The sequence below is a fragment of the Osmia lignaria genome, chromosome 10 (genome assembly GCF_051020975.1).
Source record: "Osmia lignaria lignaria isolate PbOS001 chromosome 10, iyOsmLign1, whole genome shotgun sequence".
In the NCBI taxonomy this organism is placed as follows: domain Eukaryota; kingdom Metazoa; phylum Arthropoda; class Insecta; order Hymenoptera; family Megachilidae; genus Osmia; species Osmia lignaria.
In genome coordinates, this window is record NC_135041.1 from 10,002,587 (window position 1) to 10,013,531 (window position 10,945).

Sequence of the window (10,945 nt, forward strand, 5' to 3'; positions counted from 1 at the left end):
TTGGCCAATTTTTTAATTAACTGTGATTAAATTTGCATTAGTTATTATATTTAGCCGTTTCGAATATAATGAAATATATAACGAAGAAATTTACGTTCTCCGCCGTTCTATTTTCGCGGTGCAAATGTAATTTATTCGCTTTCGGTCGAGCATACACGCAACAGAATGTGTTTGACAGGAAATTGATGCACATATCGCGACAGATTAACGTTGTATACGCTTGACACTCGAAAGTAATGGGCAATGACCTTATTAATCTGGAAATTTTTAGATTGAACATCATATGGTGGTAAGTGACCAGCGAACACCTAATTGACATCATTTTACGTTCGAACATTACGAATGTAACAGCCAACTGGTCGTAAATCATGTTTTACTGTAATCTTTTGCTTTTAAGAGCTAATCATTATCTGAACATTTTAACAGACCGATATTACTTATTCGTATCATTAATATAAAAACTTATACAATGACCGAGGAAAAAGTTTCTAAGTCCAAATTCTGGACAATTTCTAAGTTTCTAAATCCAAGTTCTATTGAAGAGGGACAGACTAAACTCCGTACGTCGTCGACTTGGAAGTTCCCTAAGAATATGTCCAAGTTTTCGTAGTAATGTATTTTAATAAAATTCTAACATGTTTTGTATTAATGTTGGTCTACTTGCATAAAAACTCACACTGGATAGGTGATATCTATTGACATAATTACATTTTCAATTTAAGTACGATGTAATTGATAAGAAATTTTCGTCGTTGTATACTTTCTTTGTTTAATCAGCTCAGAATAACTGCTGAAACATCTGATAAAAAACATCTGCGAAATTAATGGAAAATTATTACTATTATTACTAGATAAATCAGCTGATATATATTGAACAGTCAGGGCCAATTTGCCACTTGTGATATAATATATCTCTTGGAAATAATTCAGTTTGCATCGCATCAACGTCGAATCTGTTTCACAGTCGTATTTTTATTTCACTCGAGGTCGTTCAAAAATTCAAACACGTTCCAATATGAATGCACGTTTACACGCGGAATCTCTTGTATTCCATTATGTCGCTCGAGTAGCTCTAATTACCCGTATAGAGATTTTTCAAACAGCGAATGTTGGTCGAGATTCACGAAGCGTAGAATGAAGGGTCGCGTTCCCGGAATATTTCTCGCGACGATTCCATTCGCGAAAATGTTTACCCCCTTTTTTTTCGTTATCATTCGGTTCGCTCGTGAATGCAAATAATGTGTCGCGAATTAAACGCGAGGCGCGTGACGTTTCGGGCCAATAACTCGTAATAATACGCACCATCGAAAAGATGACACGTACGAGAATACTTTTTTCCAGCATTGTACGTGATTGAATTGCATTTTGTTCCATCACGTTTCGCGAATTTCGAAATCATTTCAAAAGTGCTCATCGTATTAATGGATATTTTGCTTCTGCCTTGTTGAAGCGTGTACGAAAACCGATTATACTATTGAAAGAATGATTATACCTTCGGAGCTAATTATTTATAAGCCTCCAATAAAATATTCCGAATAGAATTCTCGCAGCATTTCTGATTGCAATGAAAATCGAATACCAAAGGAACACGCTTCAAACAGTCTCTATGCTTCTTCCATGGATCGTGTACAATACTATCAGCCGAGTCGTCCCTCGCGTCGTTTAGAAGCGTTTCATTTAGCAATTTCAATGAGCGTGGAGTAGTTGTCAGCGCGAGTTTACACGAGAAGCTTATAAATTGTCGTCGCCGGTAGTCGAGAGTGGTGCATTTCAAATTTCAAAGAGGTGTCCCGTGCGATTGTGCAGTCCGCGCCGTGTCTGCGAGCCAGTCCTGAAACGGAACGCCGATTCTAGGTGGAACGTCAACGAGAAGAAGCTTCCATCCGATATATACCCGGCTATCTTCACCCGCCACACAGCATTGTGCCGTTCACGTGAAACCCATTTGCTTTCTGTTAGAGAGGAGCGTGTAACGGCGAGCGGCGTCGGATACCAGTAGTCGAGCTCGACGACCAGGAGAAGCGAGAAGAGCGGCGACGGCGTTCTATTTAATTAAGTTTGCATTGTATCGAGGCGGATGCCGCAGGAAAAGATCGTTATCGAACTTTCACGAGATATGACGTTGGCTGGGCCAGCACACTTATCAGGGACGATCTGTTGGAGCAAATGAACGGTCGCGTTCGAACGTTCACTCCTAACGAGATGGAGAGCTTTGTCGCGGCTCACGTTCCTTCTGCTTCCTTCGCGAGAATGAACGTGAAATTTCTCTGTTCACAGGAGTCTACCGATCTTCAAAAAACGACCAGGTCTATGTAGAAATGGACAATGCCGTCTCCAAGGACCATTGGACGCGCTGCATCGTATTAGGTAACTATGTTTAAATTTGCACCCCCGGTTGGTCTTAAGATTACAAAGATTAAAAATGGAAACGATCGTGTCGAATCGCTGCGGGGATATCAGTCGATAGATACCGAGAACTTTGCTCGAGGGTCTACAAATTACAGTGACAATGGTGTACAAAGAGCGGCGAGCGTGGAAACAACAGCGTTTCCGTGACAATTAATCGTGGCAGTTGTAGGAGGGAGCAGAGGGTACAAGAAAAGCGGACGTGTCCCTTACAGGTAGCATCTTGACACGGCCTTAGAGGCTTGATACCGCTCGATTCATACGGGGCTTTACAGAGCCTGTTAATTACCGGTGACCAAGAGGCAGACACGAAACGGCGCGGTGTCGAGTGGCTTAACCGGCCCGTTATGCTTGCTCCTCCCGTGAACTAGGAGCTCGATGCAAATCACTCGTACGTCGCCTTGCCAGCACGAACTCAGCACAATTCCGTGCACCAAGGAGACGCCTGCCGGTGTTTCTGCCGTTACTACACCTGCTATCGGTGCTGCTATTGCTGCTGGTACTGCTGCTGCAGGATCAACCAGAGAGGAAGCTGTAAATCAAGTGGCGCGTCTCTAAAGACTAAACGCTTATGCACATCGCGGTCTACCATCAATCCTTTACCGTGCTTCGAACCCTTGGTCCTTCTGTTGCTCGATGCAAGTAAGCTGGCCAGGTCATCGATACGTTCGCCATTCGTGAACAACCACCGTACCGGTGTGGTGACACGTTAACGGGTCACTGAACGAAAATCGTATTAGCGTGCTGTTATTTGCATCCGTTGCAAGGCAAACTGAAACTCGAGGCGGCAGTCGATAACAGCTTCGAGTTTTCGAAGAAGCACATTTGCATCAAAATAGAACTGTTCTAATATTTGAACGTTCTCCTTGAAATTCGTTCGTTTCTTGACCCCACTGTTTCACTTTCGATTCGTTGATCTTTTAGGTAATCGATAGGATATTGAGCAAGGTATATAGGCAAACAAACGTAAATTTGAAAGGGTTCTCCGGTGTCCAAGGAATCTCCCCTATAAGACACCGAAACATCTCAAGTTACCAGTTTGAAGAGGGATTATGGAGGATCAGGATCTAACCTTGTGGTATAAACCGTAAGATACCCCGCTCCCGTGCAATTAAATCCGCAGATCGATACTGGTCCGACCGAGCAAGAAGAGAATTTCTCATTGGTAAAATGATCTCGTTCGGTGACTTGTTCGACGGTGTGGCAATGGTAAGATTCTTTTGGTATCGTTATTTTTAGTAACTTCAAAAGGCGCAAAATCCATGCTTAGAAAATAAATAATTTCAGTATCACCGTGGCGCAATTTATTGCTGAGATTCTTTCAAAACCCAAAAACTGGTTCCCCAACTGTACCCAGCCGCTTTCTAACTGGCGCTCGATCAAATCGTTCTTTGTTCGAATACGAGTTCGACGAGCTAGACAGCGAACAATAAGTTCGATCGTGTTCTGGCCCACGTGGAAGCGGATAAATTCTCAGATTACCGAGTCAAAATTATAATGGAGCAGGTGGCGGCCGGTTCACCTTGGACGGCAATATTCAGGTAGTCGTAGCGGCAGAACTTTCGTTTCCATCGAAACATCACGAGAACGACGACGAATCCTATGGGCAATCTTCGAAATTACCTAGCGGTGTGATTTTCGATGTTATGGTTTCCACGCACCTGCAATCATTCGGTCGTGAAACGAGCGCCATGCCAGACAGCCACGGGAAGCGTGGAATAACACGATATCGCTAATGCTTTTAACCTCTCGCGTTCGAGATTTTTTCTCGAGGTGTCGAGTCTTATCGAGAATCAGGCCACTGAGAAATTGACTCAGGAAATATTAAAAATTTAATTGAAGATTGAAAGAAATAACGTTGTGACGTTTTTTTGAGCTTCGCAAAAGTCGCGGGTATCTTTTCACGCGAGGGTTCGAAGATAATCGTCTTACTTGGCGAGGAAACGTGTCCTCAAGATAAGAGGATCTTCTTGCGTGCAGCTGGATTAGGTGGCTCCGGGAGCAGCAAATCTCGGCATTATGGAAACCCAAGATGCCATAATTTCCTTGCCCGTTCCTCCCTATAAATTATATTCCATAAACGAGGTAACTAGTCACCTGTTAAACAAGACACGTGCAACGATGAAACTTTCGATTTGGCTGTTGATAATCCAGAATAACGATCTAATTAAATATTTTCAATTTATAATTGTCCTTAAATGAATATTTTATAATAATATATATTGCGTAAAAACGTCGTCTAGTCTTACGACATAAGTCTTCTTAACATTTTATATTGATTTAAAATTACATAATACGAATCATCCTGAGAAAGTGTGCAAGGATTTTACGTCTCACTAAAGTTGCAAAAAAAGTTAACGATTATGGTACTTCGAACCACTCAATTTCCGGTGCTTTAAGGTTATCAACTTGCACGAACCAGCCTGGATACGACGAAGAAAGGAATAAAGAAAAAGAAGTGCAGAAAATTCGACGAGAAGCAAATTTATATACCGGCTATTATTTTTGATCTCCTGTCCGGTATCACAAATTGCCCCATAAATCGAACGATTTCACGTGCGAACGGCCCTTTGAGCGTCATTTCAAGGCAAATTAATTTCCCGTATTCGACGCAGGAAAGAAAGCACGCTGATGAAGTAATAAGGAAAGTAGGACGGGTCCCGTTGATACGACGGGATCACCGCATTTCGATGCAAATCAGTTAGCAACTTGCCAACTTTCCCGTGCTAATAGTTGTACCTTTGCCACCCACTAATTATGGAAATTCCGTCGTTTTGCTCTTTCCAGGATCCCTGAGAATACTCGGATTACAGGATACTACTTTAACGCGGTCCAAAAACTTTCGGAACAAGCATCAGTTTTGTTCTCCTCTTCTGTCGATGATTCTTTAACGTGTACGCTCGTTATATTGTAAAGTTATTAATACCTTATCTGTTATGAGAATCTATATCCTTCTGATTATACCTGATTCTGGGACAGGTTGTACATCAACTTAACACTTTCGAGACTGCATTAACTTCTTTTAAAAATTTACGGTTGATTTATTGATAATTGGTTCTTGAATCGATACTAATTGTAAGTATAAATTTAATATTTGTTGCATCTCAACTTTACGTAATTAAAAAAAAATTATCTGGGACATATGTAAATCCTGAATATTATCACTGCCTCTGAAAAATTGATAAGTAGACGTATTGAAAGGGTTCAGATTCATTCTAATCGCTATGATTGCTTTAAAAAATAGCTTCCTAACTCTGACAGCAAACGGATGCCTGTTTTCACCGAATCGAGCACAATGCCGCATCCATAGGACTACAGGATGGAACAAACTCCGTATAATATTACCGTAAAACACCCGTTACCTGTGCACCACCGGCTTCAGCGTCCATTAAATCATGGAGTATCGAGCAACCGATACACAAGCGTGTCACTGCATTATCGCCGTACTATTTGTATCCGTTTAGAGGACGAAATTGCTTCCATTACCGGGATTTGCTCACGATTCGAGGCCCCGGCTCGCGTCTCGGCCCCGTGACGTGCGTTTTATCGGTAATAATGCCTCTGGTTTTATAGTGACACGCTGTTTTATACTTTTCGTGACTCGTAAATTTCACGGCTGGCTTTATCGTTAATATCGCTTCGTGAATCTTTCAGGAGGACGCGAGGCCTTCCTGTCCCCTCGACTGTCACGACGATTTATCAACCGGCTGAGGTGAACAGTTCGAAACAGTTCCAAGGATCTCGAGCGTTTCGTGTGAAATTTTCTTCTTTTTTCTTTTCTCCCTTCTTTAGTGATCGACGAGGAGCGAGGCGTTGGACCGTGCTTCGTTTCTGTCCTCGGGTTTTAATTGAAAGGATGTCCCTATTCGTTTGTCCCGTCGGAAAAGTAGAACACTGTGTGATAAAAATGGAATATAACATTATTGGGGTACTGCTAGGCTTCGTCTTTTCACGGTTAATTACCCTGTTTCATTACATTTGAGACACCACCATCAGTAACCTTCATTATCATACTAATTAGCTATCAATTCCTCTTTGAATTACAGCAATCAAACGTTCCTCAATTTTGAAGGTCTAAAATAAATTACTCGAAGAATTGACGGAATTGCAAGCAGATTTTAGGTTCTGTCCATGTTCGCCCGAAGCTGGTATCGATAAGTAGTACGAGGCTGGTGAACGAGCCTGCGAGAGAGCGTGTATATACGTACGAAGAGGCACGGGGAAGCTCGAGAGGCAAAAGGGACAGAGATAGAGGCCAGGTCTCTCTATATGTGGGTGGAAAAATGCAGAACCCATGCAATTACAGCGTGTTTGCTCGAGGAAGATCGTACGGGTTATCAGCCACGTGTGTGGCAATAGCCGAAGGCTCTATCGTCGTGTCCTACGCTATATTTCTTTTGTGTCAGCGATCTATGGAAACGAGCAGATCACAATGGGTACTTGAAAGTAATTCTAATAGGGCTCGCGATAGCATGGCCCGGTTCGCGACTTAATCTACGGTCGCGGAAACTTTAACATGTATGTATGTATCCCGCACATGTCGTGTCAGCAACGCAACGTGAGCTCAATGCAATTTTTATCCTCCGTCACGTCCAACTATTGCGTTTTACATACGCTGCTTTACGATTGTCGACCGAACACTTTTAACAATTCAACTATGTAACAAGAATTTCGTGCGGCAATGGTTCACGTTCGAACCTTTAGATTTTACGCAATTATGAATGATAGTTAAGCAGTATTCAACGTATGTTCACCATGAACCTTACTAGTTACGTTAATGTTCAGCAATAGAAATGTCCATTTTTTATAGGGAATGATATTTCGTACCACGAAATGGTTCGATTACATTTCACTTTCAAATGAATACTTTCTTCGAGGTGTATTCTGAAAATATACATGCCTAGGCAAATTTGATCGAACGAAATCTATTTCGAAAGGATGACGAGGAACTGGATCGTCTAGGAACGATCTATCTTCGGCAGGAGCAGTGATTTACATACAACAAGGCACCGCAATGATTGCCTTTCGGAATACATTAGCTCGCATACTCTGGATACGAGGGAACCAGCAAACAAAGTGTACGTACAATCGAACTCGGACTCTCTATTCCCTTCGAAGACATATCGAAAGAGTAACAATGGAATTCGAGTTTTATCGCTAAGTTTAAACGCGAAAATAGTACAAGGTTTTCGAGATAATGCGTTTACGTAATACATTGCTGAAACAATATTCCTCGTTCATTGTTCAAATTTTTTTCTTAACATTTCAATCATATTAGTATTTTATTGAAATACGTTACGCCTAGAATCCAGATATTACAACAGCTTTCTATTTACCGAATTTGCGATATCGAGAAACTGCAACAACTCTTCAGTGACTTTATTCGCGATATCCATCTTCTGCCTGAAGGATGGCGGGGAGTGATAGATAATGATAGAAAATATTTTCAGTCAAGTATTCTATCATTTAGAAAAGTTACTTTAGATGATGAAAACTTCTGTATACCTTTATACAGTGTACAGTAAACGTATCTCTTATATTACACGAGACCCTAGTATACACACCCACGCTATCGGTAGACGAATTATTGACCATTATCCTGTCAATGTGTACTTTTTCGAATATTTACTTTATAGACGAGTTAACCATTTGAACCCCTTCACTGCTATTAGCGCTCATACGCCATAAGGTATCCTCGCTTTCAAGCTTCCAACAGAAATCGTTTCCTATGACACGCGTTTCTCATTCAACTTTCCCGCAGTGAAAGGGTTAATAGAGAATTAAGTTGTAGATTTTCCCTGCACTTAGGCTCATCTGTGTCTCTTCGGCGAATGGAAGGTAAAATCGATACGGAAATTCGTCGAATTAGTAACTGCACAAGGTACGTGTAACGATCTTCGGTCTTACCGTCCTCGTGTCTCGTACATCCTTCGAAGTTACTTGTTCGAGCGCACAACCGTACACGGAGAAGTCCCGCTAACGATTAGATTGAATTAGGTTAGAAGCGAGATCCATTACCGCTCGTTGCCTTATACATTCGCTGTTACATGGATCCGGGCTCTTTATGTAAAGGGGAAGATCAACGACACACGGTATTTGGAAGTCGGACGATTCACTTATCCGCTCGCGGATTTATGCGTCACACGACGAACGCCGTCAAAACGTGTTCATTTTACCGTGTACTTCCTCGCCTCGTCGAATTCCCCGTGTGCTTTATGAAATTAAACCGCGAACAAACGGGCTGACGAACGTTATCGTGACATGTCGCGACGGTCATTGCATTCCCCTGCCTCCGTCGCGCGATCTTATCAGGTCGTATCACCGGTGTTGCTAGTGTAACACGTTTCAGTCGTTTCTACTTTATCGAAACTTTATTTACCTCTTCGTCGGCGGTTTTGAACCTCTTCTGAGAAACGAAGAATTGGGAAAGAAACGTGGGATAAAAGGCGATTTATAAGAAATTTTTATTTTAACACGCTCGAATTTGATTATATAAATCTAGTGGCTGTCTACGGTGATTCTTGCAAAAATTTCATTCTAATCTATTTTAATTCTTTTTCAGCATGGACACCGCGGATTCGAGACGGCTGTGATTTTTTAAATGGCGTCAAGAAGAAGAGAGAAAAGAATTGACTGATCGGTCCGTTAGCGTGCTACATTAAGAGACGAGATAGCAAACGGGCGTCGGTTAAAAAGTCAGCGAACGATGATACACGATCACTATTATTCGGTGTCTAAACGGACAGCCGCGGTAGCCAGTGGGATCGTGAAAATATTTCCGTCTGCCTAAGGTGTGGCCGATAATAAGCATTCCCCTGTACGTGAGTGTGTTAGGCTGAACGATAATAGAGAAATTGGATAATTTTAAGCATGAGTGGAGGCCGAGATCACGGGCGACACGTACATACGGTTCCAGTTCAACAAACAGAACAACCGGAGATATTACATGACATGCACTTGCGACGTTCTGTTCTTTCGAGCACAGGTCGGAACACTTTGTTTTTTTTTCTTTTCTTTTTTTTTTATGTGTAGTGTTCGATCGTTGCGAATGTCGAGGGAACTGTCAGTCAAAATGATTACAACGGAACACCACTTTCAATATGTGCATGCATGTATACAATATGTACTTGCAAAACTGGGACACTTTATCGGGTAAACGAATCTAAAGACACAGGTTTCTAATTTCTGGTAAGATAATTCATATATTTCCTTGGTGGATTTCATTATTTTCTGAATTAGGAATAATTATAGCTTGTCTTCTTTGAATTTCTCGATGAACCTTGCCTTAGAGATGTTTGATTAATGACCGCGGTTATTTTACCAATCAATGAAAGAAGTAAAAATAATATTGATTAAGTGTGACATGGTCTTGAAATGTAGCCTTACTTATTTTTAGTAATCTTTCCTGTGACGGAGATAAGTAAGTCTTTATCATATCAATGAGTAATTTGTTTCATAGAACAATAGCTGATAAATGAGAAACACTAATTAGACGTAATAAGAAAAATTAACTTTCTGAAAAATTGTTACGTCTGATGGATTTTATGACTCAAAGCCCTTATCTTATAATTAAATGATAAAAATGTTTATGACTGCGGATTGATAGGGATCAAAGTTTCTTTTTATCTCTTTTAATCAACATTTTTCTTCGATTGACCACATCTAACAAAGAGAACTACCCAAGTGTTACACTCACTCGTCGAGCTGAACATACCTATACCCCGTTTTGTGGGCAGACGACTAATTGTTTAAAAGATATTAATAATTAAAGTTAGTTACTACTTACATTGAGAAGTATGACAGACTCACACATACAACTCGCAATCTAGAGATCCACGGTTCAAATCCTTGCTTCCCAACATTTTTTTTTTTTTTTTTAATGATAATTTGTCTCTTTTTGAATAACTATTACATAAAAATTATCATAAAAAAAAAAAATTTTTTTGGGAACCAAGGATTTGAACCGAGGACCTTCAAGTTGCAAGTCATGGATCTGCTCCGTGGTTAAACACGTGACTCGTAATCTAAAGGTCCTCGGTTCAAATCCTGGGTTCCCGTTTTTTTTTTTTTTATTTTTATAATGATAATTTTTATGTAATAGTTTTAGAAATGAAGGAAAATATAAAATGCGAAAAATACCAGTCAATTAAAAAATTTATTACCATTGTTTAAAAAACATACATTCAACAAAATTATTTCACATAACATACTATCATCTGTATTCTGCGATCTAATTATTTAACCACATATTGCAACCTAATGTAGGTTTATACATTTTCACATTCGAATACACACTTTCTCGTGTTTACTTTGAAACACTAAACATTATTTTTATTTGTTTTTTCATCATTTTCTAGAAAATTATATTCTGATCAACGTAACAAAATGCAGCATAATAAAACTGATCTATTAAATATCCAATAATACACATGTACAAGTGTGTCACGTCAATAATTTATTCCATCCTTAGCGGCACGCTCTAATTACGCTGTCATACTCCATGACATTTACGAACAGCTTTCTTTACACATATCCAGAT

General features: G+C 40.4%; 1 protein-coding gene across 22 annotated transcripts in view; it reads left to right on the forward strand.

Moving 5' to 3' along the window:
* The window catches only part of LOC143305719 (uncharacterized), a 94,084-nt gene extending 83,139 nt beyond the window's left edge, over positions 1-10,945 (forward strand). For 7 of the 22 annotated variants that reach the window (XR_013062847.1, XR_013062846.1, XR_013062848.1 and 4 more), the window contains 3 exons: positions 2,278-3,615; positions 3,694-7,484; positions 8,969-10,945. Coding sequence is in view for 2 of the 22 variants with exons in the window: in XM_076690410.1 (XP_076546525.1) it covers positions 2,278-2,367; positions 8,969-9,039 (161 nt within the window). In the remaining 20 variants the exon portion in view is untranslated. Of the gene's footprint in view, positions 1-2,277; positions 3,616-3,693; positions 7,485-8,968 lie in introns of those variants that run through there. The other 15 variants (XR_013062836.1, XR_013062850.1, XM_076690410.1 and 12 more) reach the window with 8 other exon arrangements.